The 18,063-nt window shown below is 35.1% G+C and overlaps 1 protein-coding gene across 4 annotated transcripts in view; it reads left to right on the top strand.

Moving 5' to 3' along the window:
• LOC128988518 (histone demethylase UTY-like) overlaps positions 1-18,063 on the top strand; it is a 107,451-nt gene that overhangs the window by 84,030 nt on the left and 5,358 nt on the right. For 3 of the 4 annotated variants that reach the window (XM_054409883.1, XM_054409882.1, XM_054409886.1), the window contains 12 exons: positions 233-428; positions 2,497-2,619; positions 3,589-3,745; positions 4,711-4,940; positions 5,435-5,643; positions 6,587-6,706; positions 9,357-9,563; positions 11,637-11,773; positions 12,350-12,468; positions 13,302-13,512; positions 14,197-14,323; positions 15,993-16,163. In XM_054409883.1, coding sequence (XP_054265858.1) covers positions 233-428; positions 2,497-2,619; positions 3,589-3,745; positions 4,711-4,940; positions 5,435-5,643; positions 6,587-6,706; positions 9,357-9,563; positions 11,637-11,773; positions 12,350-12,468; positions 13,302-13,512; positions 14,197-14,323; positions 15,993-16,163 — 2,007 coding nt within the window. The remainder of the gene's footprint in view (positions 1-232; positions 429-2,496; positions 2,620-3,588; positions 3,746-4,710; positions 4,941-5,434; positions 5,644-6,586; positions 6,707-9,356; positions 9,564-11,636; positions 11,774-12,349; positions 12,469-13,301; positions 13,513-14,196; positions 14,324-15,992; positions 16,164-18,063) is intronic. The other variant, XM_054409884.1, reaches the window with a different exon arrangement.

The raw sequence follows: 18,063 nt of genomic DNA, 5'->3' as shown, positions 1-18,063 counted from the left end.
TTTTTAGGGAAATTTGCTATGTTAACAGGCTTACCTGAATAGATCAGAGTCCAAAATCTGGCACAAGAAATACAAATAAAATCAATATCACCGACAGTATTTTCAACCAAGGAATGTTTGTGTTTCTTCTTTAAGTGGATTGTTTAATAATTCTGTTAAGCCTGCTAGCCTGACAATTGTAAACACCCAACTCCTTCTTTATGTCACGTGTTCTAACCTGTGCATGTTTCAGCAGCAGTTGTCGTCACCGAGTGTGCCTGTCGCCAAGACTCCCACACCAGACCTCGTAAGTGACCAGGAGCTGCAGGCGTTGTTGTCACAGAAGGACATAGCTACATCCTTGGCTGAGGATCTACTCAAACACTTTGAGTCATCCGGACCTTCGGAGGAACCGGTGGACAGCAAGGAGCAAGTGCAAACCTCTTCAGGTTAGTAATAGTCGCATTGGTTTCAAAGTACCATCATTTTTGGTTATGTTTAATGTTTTGTGGAGTTTCCATGTTAAGATTTTTTTCCATACTGTACAGCTGATCTTAGTCAGTAACAAAGTTACACAGATCATCTTACAACATGTTACAATCATCCTACACTCTTGGGTTGAAATATGCAATTAGATGTTGTCCCCATCTCAATTGATAATGATAATGATACAAGTCTTCTTGGTTCTTAGATCAAAAGAATATTGAACAAAACATCCAACTATAGTAAATCCATTGACTTTGGGGTATATCCTATCAATATTACCAGCTGTTTACAATGTTTTATCATAAATGGGTGTGTTGCTATCCTAGCGGTTAGCGTCTCGGACTTAGATGCGGGAGGGACGGGTTCAATCCCCGGCACATCCACAAAACTTTAATGGGTTTGAACCGCTTTCCCTTAAAAGTGTTTGACTTCATTACAAAAATGTCACTGGCTTAGATACGAGAAAAAAAGGAAAAAAAACATACTCCCTTAATAGATTTCTCATCCTTATGGAACAGCTGAAGACAATTTACGGTTTATGTAGAGGTCGTGTTTTGTTTACAATTTGTTTCTCGTTATTACAGTAATTTAAAACCTCGTTTAACCAAATAATACGATCTATTCATAAACAATAACTTGTCCCCTAGTTATGTAACCAAACAGTAAAGCACAAATCAAGAAATTAACCCTAAAATAATAGAAACAAAATTTCGTCGACACTAGTGCCCAGTGTCACCCACCGAAAAACGTGCTTCACAATTTACAATGGGATGAGAAGTCTACTTGTGTTGGTTAGTCTATGGTTTTATTCAACTCATGATTTAATTAGTCACTCACAGAATGCACTTCTGTCAAAATATGATATTCTCCTTAATTTTTTTGTGCTACGATATTCAACATTTAAAATATGCTATTGTTAATGATCAGTTTTCCTTTCAGTTAGTCTTTGGTAAAGTCGGCGTATATGACAGGAAACAAAAGTTTATTGACATTTGCGTTGGATCAATCCAATGTTTTTTTTTTAATTCTAAAGGTTTTCAATTCTAGTTCTATAAATTTTACACACTATTCATTTTAGACAAGTCTCTGGTACTATGTTTTTAAGGAATAATGTCAGCTCACTTTTGTGTTTTGTGATGTAAATTGGCAAAACATGGTTATTTATATCCACCCTAAGTATTACTCATCTATAAAAAACCAGGACACTATGACAGGAAGTAAGGTTGTTATCTCTTGTCTCTTAGATAAAGATATCTCTGATCTACCAAATGTGTCCTAAATTACCTTAGTGTTCAGGTTTAGGTTAGTTATAACTTACATTCACATTGTGATTCAATTTATGTGTCCAATTGATAACCATTTCTTTCAGATTACTTATTTCAAAAAATATTTTTAAAACTTTATCTCAGTTTTCAAAAGTTAGTCATATGTGAAAGTAGTCAGATGGGAATTTATTTGTTGCTTTTGATTTTATGATTCAGGTTTGACTTTGTTTACATTACTTATTTTGAAGTAGAGTTATAATTTCCTGAAGGTATGTTTATTTTTGTTAAGGGAAATTATGAAATTTAATGTAAAAAATGTATTGAGAGTGTCTCGGTTTTTCATTAAAAGAATGATGTCCAATTATAAAATACTTTCATGGTTAATCTTTATACAAATGGGACAACTTGAGCAATGTTGAGTTTATAAACTAACAGGGAAATATTTCTAAATGCATAACTCAATAACTCGGTTATACAGCCAATTTGGAGAATATACATTGTATTAGCCAAGTCAACACTATATCTAATTAAACTATTGACTATCATGTTGATTGAGATACGAAGTAAAATTCATTGGTACTATATATCAGAAGAAATTATTATCAAATTACATTGTAGAAGCAGTTATCCGTGAGAAATAACTAATAACTTTGAGTATCTGGTAGACCAGCTCACTCCCCGCCTCTTGTTAAAAAATAACAAAAATACCCTAGTTTTTACGAGTAAATTGTGTTCCAATGATTTTAATGTTTTTGTTCTGTTTCAGACCAACAGACGCTAAGCTCTGGTCCGTTTTCTCCGTCCAACCTGCCGCAACCCGCAGAGTCACCAAAGCCTAAACCAACGCCTTCCCCCACCCTCGCCTCCAGCCCTGCTCGACCACCCTCTGGTAAGTCAATGGATCTGTTGGAAACTACCATTTCGTTCCTTACATTAGATTTTTTGTTTTAAAGAAGCTATTTTATCAACCTGTGGTCCATATAGGATGAGAGTTTATATGGTAGGCATATAACCGATTAAGATTTTATGGAGTCTTATGGTATAAATATGGGATTGTAAACTTGGGATTGACATATTCTGAAGTCGACTTGATGATCATAATTCTAACCATAAAGTTTTTGGAAAACAAGAACACGTTGTGTGGGTCACAATGTAACAAAGTATCGAACTTAGTGAAATAGTAGTCATAAATAGGATCAAAACAAATTGTACAATAATAATAAAGGGTCGAATACCGTACTAAAAGATTTGTTCCACTGTTCTTTTTAAAATTCCTCAAATTTTAAATCAGCAAAGTTGAAGTTGTTTTTGAGTGATGGGGTGGTTAATAGTTATTTGTGCAACTAGTGAGAAAAGTGAGCAATTGACTCACTCGAGAGAAATCCTTACTCACGAGCCGTAGGCGAGTGAGGAATGGTTTCTCGAGTGAGGCAATTGTACTTTGAACTCGAGTTGCACATTATACTTTTCCTACAGTTACCATAAAACAAATAAATTTGTGAAGAAACATAACCTATTTTTACACAGAAGTGAACTTTTAATATAACATTTAATGTGAAGTGACAAATACAACAGTACAACATCTGACCAGCTGATTTACAGCCAGTGCTGCCAACGTATTTTGCACGCATACGACGTTGCCTGCATGTTACGCGCTCACTATTTCGTGCCTTCACGTTGCAAATCTGGAGTGAGACAAAGTAATTAGAGTGAGACAATGTTAACATTGTCTCACTGATGAGCGAATTGGCCACTTTTCTTTCTCAAATCAGTGAGAGAACATGTACATTGTTAGGTAACTGTAGGAAAAAAGATTTGTTTGTAGTAATATTGATTTTCATCGAGTGTTTTGTTACAGTAAGCTCAGTCAAGTCGGAATCACAATCCCAAGATCGTCTGAAGTCTCCGTCTCCTGCTATCAAGGAAGAGGATCGTCTTCCTTCACTCGTTGACTCTCAGTCGGACGTGGAGTTCTCTATTGATATGGATGCAAAGACTGTGATGGAAGTGTGCAAGTGAGTGCAAACGTTCAACCATAGATCAAACACTCCCTTAATAGATTTTTCATCCTTATGGGAAAAAAATCTAGCTGAAGCCAATTTTATTGTTTGTTCTGTCTGGTGCCGCTAGGGTCGTGTTTTTGTTTACAATTTGTTTCTTATTATTTCAGATATTTAAAACCTCGTTTAACCAAATAAAACTATCTAGTCATAAACAATAACTCGTACCATATGTAACCAAAGAGTTAAGCAAAAATAAAAAATATCCCCACATAATTTTTTTTCGACACTAGTGATCAGTGTCACCAACATGAATTCAAAACAACAATCAAGCTTCAAACTTTACAATGGGATGAGAAGTCTAGGCCTACTTGTGTTGGATATTGGTTAGTCTTTGGTTCAACGTAGGTTCTACTCAACTTATAATGCAGTGATGGTCTATTTTGATTAGGTTTGGTTAAGTTGCATCAACCTGATCTAAAATATTAATTGCTTCTTTAGTGGGAATGAACCACAGCACTCACACAGTTTACAATAAACCCGTGTGCAATAGATCACAGTTTGGACACAAATCTAATACAATTAAAACTGATATTTCTGTCCCTGACTTCATTTGCCTAAACATTGTGGACAACAATGGCTACTGAATGTCAAGCAACCCCTCTCTCCACTACTCTGAGAAAGGGAAGGTCGGCCGTGTAAACATTTCAGTAGGTCAAAACGTCGAGAGGTTAAGCCGATAGCTGGACTATGGCGTCTTTCCAAGATCACAATACTTGCCTAGAGTCTTACATTGTATTTACTAAAGTTACAGATAAATGAAATATTAACTAGCTTACCTTAGAGTACTTTAATCACGGTTTTTATGTGTTTTTCTGTGAGTACTAAGACCTACCTAAACCTTTTCTAAGGTAAGCTAAGTTGCTGTCTGTTAAAAATTCACAATCTTCCCCTAGACTGATTGATTATTGCCTTGACAGAGGGAAGGGTCTGCATGGCCTGACCAACTGCAGTATACTGAGTGACCGAGGAGCGCCGCCCCAGCCACCCGACCCGCCTACCACCCGGCTCACCCGGGAACAGCTGTTGCCGCCCACACCCTCCGTGTTCCTGGAGAACAAGAAGGACGCATTCAGCCCTCAGCTGCAGGAGTTCTGCCTCAAACATCCGATTGCGGTCGTTCGAGGATTGGCAGCAGCACTCAAGCTGGGTTTGTGCTCATTTTTGTAGTAGAGTTAAAATGTTTTTTGTATTAAGTAGTTGTCGCCGCATAAAGGAAAGTTCTTTAGGGTAATCATAAATAAATTAAATTTCCTCATTTTATTCTCAAATTAACGTTCACCCCGTATCTTCAAACAAGATTCCACCGCACATACCATACATTTTTGGTCTTTGGACCACAACACTTCAAATTAAATTATACACTTCCATTCACCAATGTTTTGTCCTGGATCTAGAGAACTATTCTCAGGTTAACTTGACTTCCACACAGTTGACTTATAAAGTTAATTGTTTTGAGGGTAAATTTTATACATTGACTACAGAATGTAAGTAATCCTGAAGATGGTACTAAATATCAATGTTTTTTTGTTTACAAACATACACTTCACTAACAAGTGAAGACTGCAAATTTATTTTACCACCTACATTTGTCTAACAAATACTGATTTGACTCACATTTCTAATACTTCATTTGTTTCACAGACTTGGGTCTGTTCTCGACCAAGACGCTGGTTGAGGCCAACCCTGACCACACTATTGAGGTTAGGACGCAAGTGCAGCAGACTTCAGATGAGAACTGGGACCCGCAGTACCCAGGCAAGCGAGTATGGGCTTGCATTAGCCATCGTAGCCACACCAGCATAGCCAAATACGCTCAATATCAAGCCTCCAGCTTCCAGGATAGTCTCAAGGTAAATATTATCACTATAGCACAGAGAAGTAAGGTACAGAGGAAACATTCAATGGTAAGTGGTGTCTAGCACTAGTGCTGGTGTCTAGGGCAAAGTCCCACACCGTCCCTATAGCCCTCATGTACTATAACGCTATGTGCCGTCTGCAATAGGAATTTCCACACAGTGCTCATCGTTGCTCTTCCTTGCTCGTCACAAGTATATTTCTGGCACAACATACTAGAGCTTAAAGCACATGGTCGTCTCATAAACGTGTTTCTTCTATACCTTACTTCTCTGTGACCAAACCAGGGAAGTGGATATATTGCTTGCTGGTTTGATTCTGAAAAAATCTGAATTATTAGTTGTTTGAAACTGGACATAGCTGTCCTTGATCGTCAAGATATTAAATGGTCCTGTCAAAAGAAACAGCTGGTCTTCACCAATGAACGCAAACACTAAGTAAGCAGTAAGATGGATCAGTGGCATATTGTATGTTCTTAAACCGAATTTGTAACTAACGGGAGCTGTAATAGCCGAATTCTAACTTTGTATTTTGTTTTCATCTTTTCCCTACTAATTATAAAGTTCCTTCACATAGCCACAGAAAACATACTACTATAACCCAGAATGCCAACCGCATGGTAAAAAGCATTAAGTATTTTGAGAGAGCTTTGCCTGTCAATTCGTAGGCAGCGCCACCAGCGTTGCTATGCTGAGTGCATGGCAACACTGGTGGCGCTGCCTACGAATTGACAGGCAAAGATCTCTCAAAACACTTAATGCTTTTTACCATGCGGTTGGCATTCTGGGTTATAGTAGTATGTTTTCTGTGACATATCTCAGTTTCAAATTAAAACTTAATGGTACTATCTATTATAAGGTTGAGGGTAGACCTTCAGAAGTTTGTACCGTGGACACAAACAAATCTTTAGATAATCCATTGTCGATCTATGTTGTGCAGGAAGAACGAGAAAGAGCCGCAGGTATTCACAACCCTTCCGCCAACAACAGCAACAACAACCTGTCGGACTCGGACAGCAAAGACTCGACGGGCACAGTGCGGCGGAAAAAAGGGCTCTTGGTAAGTCTCTGTCTCAGTGCGGAACGGGATATCACGTCAGTGCGGATTGTGTAGAACAGCGTAGAAATAGGCCAAAGTCACTGTAAACTCTGTGTAAAACGGAATCAAATAAGACCAGAACAAACTTTAATAGGATAAACATTTTTAAGTTAAAAATATAAAGTAGTAAAGGTTTTGATACTGGATAGAACTAAAGACATTCTATACGTTAAAATGGTTGACAATTTGAGAATGAAAATAAACATTGAATAGAGCCACTGACAGGTTTGTTTGTCAAAAACTGTGCTCTTATTCCACCATAAAAATAACAATAATAAAGTCTGATCACAATAAAATTCCAATAATATTCTCCAGATACTGTTACAAATAGCTTTTGTTTAAAAGTAAAACAGTTTTAGACTTAAGTTGACTACATTTTTCTTTGGCCTATTTGTAGCGGGTTTTACTGTTTATTTTGCATGAGAATATTTGCATTTGGATACGTTTACCTGCTAAACTATCTAAAAAGACTATATTCTCTTAGATTAACATTTCGTCCAGATGTTTAGTTTACTATAGCTACTCAAAAACTCTAAAAGTGATAGAAATAACATTAACATTGTGTACGGTTTCAAACTATTCATCATGGATTTTCTCAAAAGTGATTTGCCAGTTTAGTTTTTTTAAACTATGAAAATAGTTGTTATGATTTTAGTGTATTTGTTTACAATGCTGTAATATGTAATGTCTGTTTAGTAGTCGGAGCCAATGAACTTCATCTTTTATAATAATTAGTTTGACCGACAACACGATAACACATTCAATATGACATAAAGCCTAAATGTGACTTCAACTGATTTTTGCCTAAAACAATTAAGTGACGAACAACTAAAGGTTTAAATGAAAACAGTAACCAAACCATCGATCTAGCGAAAAGTTGTTAAATCACCGACAAACGTCAAACAAAATTTGATTACCTGTCACATTTAAATAGAATCAATATTGAAAACATACGCTCATGTACATTTCGAGTGATATTTCAGCAAATATCATGTTCTCTGCCAATACATTTCAATAATATTTTTATAGAAATAAAATATTTCCGCTATAAAAATGTAAAAAATAATGTTTAAGTAAAATTAAATCTGACCTTAAATGATTTTCTGTAACCTCAACAAAATTTACAGCCATAAGAGAAAATATTCTTTGTGCGTAATTTATAGTTTTCCACTACATTAATGAAATCATACTGAATATTGTTTTTTTTTATATAACGTTGGCTGGATAAAATAGTCCTATATTTTATTAATTCAGAATATTAGTACCAACTTCAGGCTGCAGTCTAAAATACCCGATATACTGCATTTTACAAACCTAGCTTTTCACTTCAAAGAACAAAAAGTCAAGCTTGATCATTGGAAGATATAATGAGTTGCTATTGAATATCAATGTAGATTTCGACTCCCAAAGGAAAGATAAAAGGCAGAATTTTAGAAGTTGGAGAATTATAAAAAAAAAACAAAAAATAAAGCTCTAACTACAGCAGCATTTGACATTCAAAGTATTAAAATAGGACATCACAGAAATCAGGACCCATTAGGAAATGCATTTTCTTTAACGAAGAGAAGATATATTTAATACCCTATGTCACAATGATTTCAAATGCAAACAGCGTACAAATCTATAACATGCAGTACCAATTATTCATCAGGGGCAATTGTTTGGTAAAAGCTTGGACTGAAAATAAAATAATATACTGCATCCAAAGAAATTTTGAACCGGACATATCGGTTGTGTCTTCTATCTGAAATATAAAACAACAAAACATAGAAATCAACATACAATAAAGCTCAAACCAAGTATTAAATTACAAGATTTTACTCTTAAAAGGCAACAAGGAATCACAACTGAAAAGTAAACAACCAAACACGTGAGTTCAGGAGTCTGCAAATAACAACAACAAGAATTGAAGGAGTCAAAACAAAATGCTTGTGAAGAAAATTGAAATGAAAGGGAATCCCTGGATTTCGGTTGTATGTTTTCAAAACACATCAAGAGTAAGTAACGAGGGCAATGCATAATCTGTTTCACAGTGGATCCCAGCGAGACGATCGGAGTACTGTGAGTAGTTTGTCACTAGCGGAAACTTAATACATGCTTTATACTAGGTTTACTGTATACTAAAATCAAAATAAGAGATGGCTTACCTTCATCATAGTCAAAATAATGTACAGAATAATTACTTAATTCTCTTTTTTATTTTTCTATATTTTATTTTACCATGTACCAGTGGTTTGTTTATTGCAGTGTGTCCTTAGTAATTTTTGATTTGATCTGGACACATAAACTGCTTTGTAACAAAGATATAATTATGTCCATTCTTTGCTTTTTGCTCAAATTTACCATATCAACTCTAAACCCTGTTGTGACAGTGTTGTCGCAAATCAATCAATCAAATTATCTATCTAACATCTACCAGTCGTTAAACAGCATAACAACTAGCCAACATTAAATGTCAACTTCAACTAGGCTCATTATTCACTCTCAGGGCAAAAAATACCTTCAGAACATTGATGAAAGTCGGCCTTCTTTTTGATAGATTAATGCCAAACACATTTTCTCCAAATGTGTTTAAAATTTTCACACACTAATAGATCTCTAACTGTTACAGGGTCTTGGTGGACTGAAGGCTCCTCCTGGTTCAAAGATGTTGCGGTTTGGCACCAACGTGGACCTATCAGACGAGCGCAAGTGGCGACAACAGCTACAGGAACTGACGAAGCTGCCGGCTTTCGCGCGGGTGGTATCGGCTGGCAACATGTTGAGTCACGTCGGTCATGTCATACTCGGCATGAACACTGTGCAGCTATACATGAAGGTATGTTTCCTATCACACAGTAATAAATAAGTTTTATGTTTTGGAGGAATCTGATTTTCCCAGGTGATTTATGTGTACAAATTATTTAGTTGATGAATTGAATCATTAACTGTTAGTTCTGTATGCTTCTGTTTTTCTCTTTCCATTTTAAATTGGTTGTTTGACTTAAGAGTGCATACTCAATGTAACATTTAGATCAAGAATCGCTGGATGATTTATGTTTTTTATTCACCTCTGCCTTCCTTACAAAATAATTGATTGCAAAGCTAACCTAATGTTCTGTACGAGTAGCGCGATTCTGATGACTGACTACTAAGCGAACACAAGTATTTCTTTTAATTCTTGCAAGCAGAGAACCGTAACAATCACATTCAATTTTATGCCCCTTTCACTTTTAACATTTTTTAAATTTCCCTCAATATTAATCACCTCTCCTCTCTTTTCCTTAATCTATTTTTACCTTGTTTAAATTTTTGTTTGAATCAATTTTATTAACCATAGTAGCTTGGTGGTTGGGTCATAAGCTTCTTTGTGATAAGATAGATACCGACCTTCTGCACCCTCTCAATCACTACTGTCACCAAAGGCTAAACAATCATTTATATTAAAACGTGACTGGGTTTTTTATTTCACGATTCTGAAACAACCACTTGACGGATTTTCATGATTTTTGTGTTGAAAGAAAGATAATTTTGAGAACTAGGGAATGTCGAACTGAAGCCATAATTTTAGTTTAGGCTTTCAGTGTTTTAGAAATTAAGTTTTAAATTTTAAAAAGTCTAGCAGCCGACGCTAACATTCTACTCTAGCTTTTGGTATAATACCGCTGTAAACATTCAGCGTTTTCGACACAAATTCAGGATTTGGATGAAAATGAAATGACATACGTATAATTGACTTATTTATAGGTACTATGTGCAATGCTTCTTTAAAATATTTAGTTTTCCTACAGTTACCTAACAATGTACATGTTCTCTCACTGATTTGAGAAAGCAAAGTGGCCAATTCGCTCACCAGTGAGACAATGTTAACATTGTCTTACTCTAATTACTTTGTCTCACTCCAGATTTGCAACGGGAAGGCACGAAATAGTGAGCGCGTAACATGCAGACAAGGTCGTATGCGCGCTAAATACGTTGGCAGCACTGGCTGTAAATCAGCTGGCCAGCTGTTGTACTGTTGTATCATTAAATGTCATATTAAAAGTTCACTTCTGTGTAAAAATATGTTACGTTTCTTTACCAATTTATTTGTTTTATGGTAACTGTAGGAAAATATAATGTGCAACTCGAGTGCAAAGTGCAATTGCCTAACTCGAGATACCATTCCTCACTCGCCTACGGCTCGTGAGTAAATATTTCTCTCGAGTGAGTCAACTGCTCACATTGCTCACTAGTTGCACAAATATCTATTGTTTTAGTGCAATATAATTTGTTATAACTAACAGCTGGTTAAATAAAATAATATTCTATAGAACTATGAGGTTAGTTTATTTACTCTTTGATTTTGTAATTGATTTTAGGAAATAAGTAAGATTCTATAACCATTGCTGTATACAAATCGAAGCTCTTGAATCTTCAAAAGAAAGATTTTGAACATTTTTTTACTAGACTTTTTGTGGAAAGGTTTGGAAAATAACAATGAAAACATGTTTTAATTCATCTTGGCAGCTTTTTCTTTACTATAAATTTTGAATTGCTTAAACTATGCTTGAATGAGTAATAGACACGCTATATACAGTTTTAATGGACTACTCTATTCCCGTACGTAGGACAGGCCAACAGCTCGTTTTACTTATTATGTAACAGTACTTTGCCATCTTAAAATCAACGCACAGATAAATCAATCATCATGAGTTCATCATGAATCAATGATAAAAGTCAGTTTATTAATTAGATGAAAAAGTTTATAAAGTTTATAATATTTTCCCCAGAATCAAGTTAAACCATAAAGATTCTACTTTTTAATTGCGAATATACCTAAAAAACTTACTGATTATAAACCGAGTCAGTTATTTCTACAACTATTCTATTCCTCATGGCTGTCGGTTCTAAGCGAGTTTTGTCTCGTCAGGTGCCTGGTAGCAGAACTCCCGGACATCAGGAGAACAACAACTTCTGTTCCATCAACATCAATATCGGCCCCGGAGACTGTGAGTGGTTCGCCGTTCCAGACGCTTACTGGGGCGTCGTCTACAACCTCTGTGAAAGGTACCTCATCTCATGATAAAGTAGCAACTTTCTGTAAACATTAGTGCTAAAAGCTGATGGAGCAGAGTTTATATTTAGTTTAAGATTACAGTATCTTGGAATTGAATAATTTCTTATGGAAATGATTCTCTAGTAAACAATCTCAGTAATTTAACACACTACTAAGTTAATTCTGAAAGCATTGTCCTCTTGAAAAATGATTTGCTGTTAAAAAATAAGAAATTAGTCTAAAACTACAAATAAATTAGAAAATATAGCACAGCTCTTATCGTAGGATTAAAAAGTTAATATTAGCATAGCCTACTCATAACATAATATACATTCTCATTTAAAAGGTTGTACCGTCATATGTGATATAAAATAGGTGTCTGATGTAATTCTGTGATAGTTAAAACCAAACCAAAAGGGTTTTTATCGGATTAGTCATTCCATTAAATGAAAATGTTGTTTGTACAGGATAATTTGGTAGGCAGAGTTGGTTTTGTAATGCCACTCAAGTATTTTGATCACTTTTGTGGTCGCTGACTCTCGGACTATGGCTGTCGGTTTTCACTTTATATATTTTTGTTTTCACAGAAACAACCTGAACTACCTACACGGCTCGTGGTGGCCGGCCTTAGAAGACTTGTACGAGGAGAATGTTCCAGTCTACCGCTTCCTCCAGCGGCCGGGGGATCTGGTGTGGGTAAACTCTGGTAAGTGACTTTACACTCATGAACATTTAGGCTGATAAAATCATTATTTCACATTGTGTGTTTTATTTTCTGTAAAAAAAAGTTTGTTGTTAATCATACAACAGACGTAAGGCTTACTTACATACATAAGTCATACTTAAATGCAATCTTTGACTATTTATCTACACGTTCCATTCCCATGCTAAATGTTGTAAATTAATTTTAAAAGACACATGTAAGCATATTCCTTGTCATAGGAATTGTCTGTAACACGTTTAAAGGGCAGTTGAGCCTTGATTATCCAATCTAAAATTAATAGAGGTTTTCCATTGTCAAACTTATTGAAGGTTTTGAGTTTGTCTTCCATCGAAACCATTGACTTTTTCTGTTTTGAAGCTGTCATCTTGGAGCTTCTTTAAATGACATCTGAAAATAGACCTTTACTGTAAAAAGCTGCAAGATGAAAGTCCACTAAGCCACAGATATCTTTTTTTTCACGACCAAAGATTATAGGGAGGTTTGGTTTGCTGCTATGAGTTGACACGGTTTATCATCAGTCAGGGTCATTCAGTGTGTTGAAACAATCAGAAATTTCATATGCAGAGCCTAAACCCTGGCTTGTATCTAGTGGGCACAGTTTTGGGAGGCCTAAAGGGGTTATATCTTAACTCAACAAATCTGATACGATGTAGTCATACCCCACAATTTCACAGTACCCAATTATCTGCTAAGGTTTAGTAACACAAAATGTTCAGTGGCCAAATGTATAACCAAGACTCAATTTAGCTTTCTCAACACCAATTTGAATGTGTCTATCTAGAACCTGATGATATTAAAATGTTTTTGTGTGGCAGGTTGCGTGCACTGGGTGCAGGCTGTGGGTTGGTGCAACAACATCGCGTGGAACGTTGGTCCGCTGACAGCCCGTCAGTACCATCTGGCCATCGAGCGATACGAATGGAACAAACTGCAGAGTTACAAGAGTATTGTTCCCATGATACATCTGTCGTGGAATCTCGCTCGCAACATCAAGGTGTCGGACCCGAAGCTCTTTGAGCTCATCAAGTGAGTAGTGTTTGTTTGTAATAAATTTGCTTGGAAAAAAAGGTTTTTTGATTGTAAAGTACTCTTAGTTGTTAAGATTAGTAAATAAAGATAGTTTTGTGTTTAATTCGAGATTAATGTGTGCAGCTGAGGAATTTAATACAGTACAAAAAATTATAGGGTGTCCAGCCGACTTACATGGTTTTGTATGGGGCCAAGGAATTTAGAATTATTATTTAGCCTTATTGAAATTTATGTATATCTATTATAAAGATCTCTATCTCTATTTTAAACAAGAGGTGGTGTCTGTCTGTCTGTATGATATAGACTCAAAAACTACTGAACCGATTGGGCTCAAATTGCACACAAATAAAGCTACAGCTCCGAGGATATAATTTTTAATATTTTCTTGACACAAATTAGCAATGGTTTAGTGAGTCGGTGGCTCAATCGGTAGCGTCGCGGACTTCGGGCCCAAGGCAGCGATGTCGTGGGTTCGGATCCTGGTCACTGCCGATAACATTTTATCAGTACAGTTCACCTTTGTACTGTACCGGCTCACTCCTTGCTTTGCTGTTAACGATCCAAGCACGGGCGCTTAGTCTATGTGGACAGGCAAATGCAAGGTTAAAAAAAAAAGAAAAAGAAAAGAATTCCTTAGTTTGACGATACCTCTCTTAACAATCATAACTTCCATGTTAACAGACACTGCCTGCTGCGCACACTTCGCCACTGCGCCATGATCCTGGAGTACGTTAAGTCTCGTGGTGTTGAGGTCAGATTCCACGGCCGAGGCAAGAACGAGGCGTCCCACTACTGCGGCCAGTGCGAGGTTAGTATCCAAAGTCGTACACTATCATTTATGATCCATTAATTTCGTAATAGTCCAAGCAGACATAGAAATTCCTTTTGAAATCTATTAATCTGGTCTCATATAATAACAGCACTTTCAAGATTCTCTGTTGTTTTATGTTTTATCAAACAGCTTTGAAATACATTAAATAAAGAATTTGGTAATTATGATAGTAGTTGTGGTTTTGAATGCAATTGACAGCTTTACAATTCTTATAAGATTTTTCTCATTTAATACTTGATTTTGTAGATTTTTAATGTATTTGGTTCTGGTCCAACCAATGTTATGGTTTGCTTAAGTAAAAAAATCAATTTCATTGTAAAATCACCAGTAGGGTGGCTATTGAATTATTCCTCTATCAGGTTTAGGTGGGAAGTAGTACGGTAAGAGAGAAAAGCTTACTTAAGTTTATTGTCAAATCACAATTTCATGTCCAAGAAAATAATTTTTAAATGTAAAAATTTTCCAGATTTTTCAGTTATTATCTAATACGAATGGATATATATATATCTAACGTTACTGGGTTTTTTATGCTCAATATTTATTTACATTAAAATAATATTTTATTCAATCCTACTGAACAAACAACCATAACAACATGCAACTACCTAAATATTTTTATCAATTATAATACATTTCGGTGGATATTTTTAAATCCGATATCTATTCCCGCAGATAAATATATTTCTAGAATAATTATAATTTAAAGATTTCATAAGTGTAAAAGTGTTTACTCCATGGATGAAAGAAATAATAGTCTTCACTTCCTCTTTGTCTAAAGCAAACAACAAAATTGTTGCTCGTAAAATGTAAACAAAAAAAGAAGAAGAAGGTAGCTCTTAATGTTATTCTTATGGGGGAAAATTAAAATGTTTTTTTTAGGATTGTATAATTATTACCATAGATAAAACATACTCCCTTAGTAGATTTCTCATCCTTATGGAACAGCTGAAGACAATTTTATTGTTAGTTCATGTACGGTTTATGTAGAGGTCGTGTTTTGTTTACAATTTGTTTCCCGTTATTACAGCCATTTAAAACCTCGTTTAACCAAATAATACAATCTAATCATAAAAAATAACTTGTACCCTAGTTATATAACCAAACAGTAAAGCACAAATCAAGAAATTAACCCTAAAATAATGGAAACAAAGTTTCATCGACACTAGTGCCTTTGTGTCACGTACATGAACTAGACATGAAAAACGTGCTTCAAAATTTACAATGGGATGAGAAGTCTACTTGTGTTGGTTAGTCTATGTTATTACTGAACAAATAATCTCCAATGACGAACTTAACCAAGATAATATGATAAAGAACCTTTGTGCAAAACATCAAGTTGATATACTTAGTCATTCTCGAGTTTTTGAATTTACAAGAGATGCTTTTCGTACCAGTATAAGAATTCACTTCGTTCATTCAATTAGAATCATGGTCTAGTAAATAAACTTATTATATATTCTGTATGGTTTTGTCTGCGTTCCTTGTGATCTCAGACATTAATGCCAATGAAACAGGTTCAATCCTTGGCGTTTCACAACAATTCCACAACATTCTAAACAGTTTACCACTTTTCTTTTCCTACATTGTAAATTACACTCACAAAATAAAAGGTTTAGCTCTATTGCATCATCATGTTATGTTTCAGGTGGAGGTGTTCAACATACTGTTTATCCGAGAGCAAGAGAAGCGGCACGTAGTCCACTGTCTGGATTGCAGCCGCAAGCAAGCTCCCAACCTGGAGGGCTTTGTGTGTCTGGAGGAATATCGGATGTCGGAGTTGATGCAAGTCTACGACAACTTTGTCCTACACCCTGTTGTAAGTAGAGAAACTAAGAAACTAACAAAATACAATTGTCTTAAAAAATGTTAAAATCAAATATAGGCGCGGAAGAAGGTCAATGTTCGGATCATTTTTGCTACCACACTCTTGAACAGATGGTGGGTTTTGGGATTGGCACTTCTAATAATCTCTATGAAGGCTTTGAAGTTTGCTTAACTTCAATGACGTCCACCAACTACTTGATGAACGTTGCAGTGAAAAACTTAAGATTTTTTCCCCACCTTGTTCAATGACAACAGTCAAGCAAGGCAACTGCACTAGTTCAAAAGCTTTCCATAAGTCTTAATCAGTCTTTATGTTCAGTCTAAAAAGTCTTAATCTTAAACAAACAATCTTAATAGTCTTCTGATGATATAATAAGGTTATTTTTTTCTGGTGTCTGTCTTTCACACAATTTTTTTTTTGCTGAAATAAAATTTCAAAAATTGAAAGGAAATAACTGTTTATGAATTATTAGATATGTGATAAATAGGATTGAGGATATTAGGAAAAAATAAGATCAGAGTTTAAAATGGTTCAGGTTATAATATTGATTCCAGTGATAAGGCTACAATCTCTTGTGTGGCTACAACCCTCCAACTGGCAATGGGTGAACTCTGTAAAGGCAAGGCATTTTTGGCGATTTGCGGTAAAATTATTTTAAATTCATATAAACTAAACCAACAGAGCAAACCTATTGAACCGTGTACTTGAATTTTGAAAATGGCAACAGAACAATATTTAGATCAGTATGTATTGGCATTAGGTAAAAAAATATAAACATTTTGGTTTATGAATTTTGAAATGTTGAAAGTACAACTTTGCTGCATGAACCAAAAATTCTTTATGTGAAATTCAAGATTTAAAATATGTTATTTCCCTACATGGAAATGTAAAAATATTTCAATTACCATTTTGTTGTAGTAAGTTATGACCTGAAAACAAAAAAATGGCAACTTTCACGATTTTGTGCTACAAATTTCAATAGGGGTGTGCGAAGCAGCAAGAAATTTTCGATTCGAAGCAACGATTCGATTCAAAAGATTTTCGATTCGATTCGATGCAACTCGATTCGAAGCAATACGGTATTTTTCTATTCATAATTGTCAATTGAGTGGATTAACAATAATTAAAATTTACCACATTTGTGTAATGCAAATTTTTGTTGATGTGGTATTAGGCCTATTCATACTTAACATATGAATTTTAGGTGAAAAAATATTTATTTTCAATCATAGGGATTAGAATAACCTGTGAGCTGGTTTACTTGCCTATTTCATAATTTTTACTTGGAATTGGCTCAATAGCAAGAAAGAAGAAAATATTTTTTTTTATCAAGACATTAATTCTCATTTTAATAACTGTTTAAATAACTAAATAGGTACCGTCAGCTAAATTACAACAAATTTGAATGGAACTTATTATAAAAGACCATTAAGAAATAAATTTAGCCTACATATCCTGTGGACCTGCTTCAGGACTGCAAGCAAGAAGAAAATAAAAATAATATGTTTCCACCATGCAATATGTATCATTCATTCCCTGCCTCCTAACCTCCTTAGTATAATAACCTCACACTTAGCCTACATTATTTGTTACATCATCATAAATAAAGAATTATCTATTATTGGCATCAGTTAGTAGGCCTACAGCTTTACATAGGCATTATTTTTTATAGGACCTAAAAAAGTCCTAAAAGTGTACTAAGCAACATGACAAGTGGAGAACTCATTGAAGAAAAGATATTGTGTAAACTAATTTAGGCCCTACTATAAAACTAAAAAACAGTAAATAACACACAAACATTGTTTATGGTATAATTATTAAGGACTGTAAAAAATGCATATCATGTCATACAGTAGTATAGACCTACTGCAAGAGATTAAAATCCTAAAAC

Source organism: Macrosteles quadrilineatus, unplaced genomic scaffold (genome assembly GCF_028750875.1).
Source record: "Macrosteles quadrilineatus isolate MER2022 unplaced genomic scaffold, UCM_ALF_1.0 Scaffold_3__2_contigs__length_128488019, whole genome shotgun sequence".
NCBI classification, from domain to species: Eukaryota; Metazoa; Arthropoda; class Insecta; order Hemiptera; family Cicadellidae; genus Macrosteles; species Macrosteles quadrilineatus.
The sequence above is the reverse complement of the archived record's forward strand: the minus strand, read 5'-3'. Positions and strand labels throughout refer to the sequence as shown.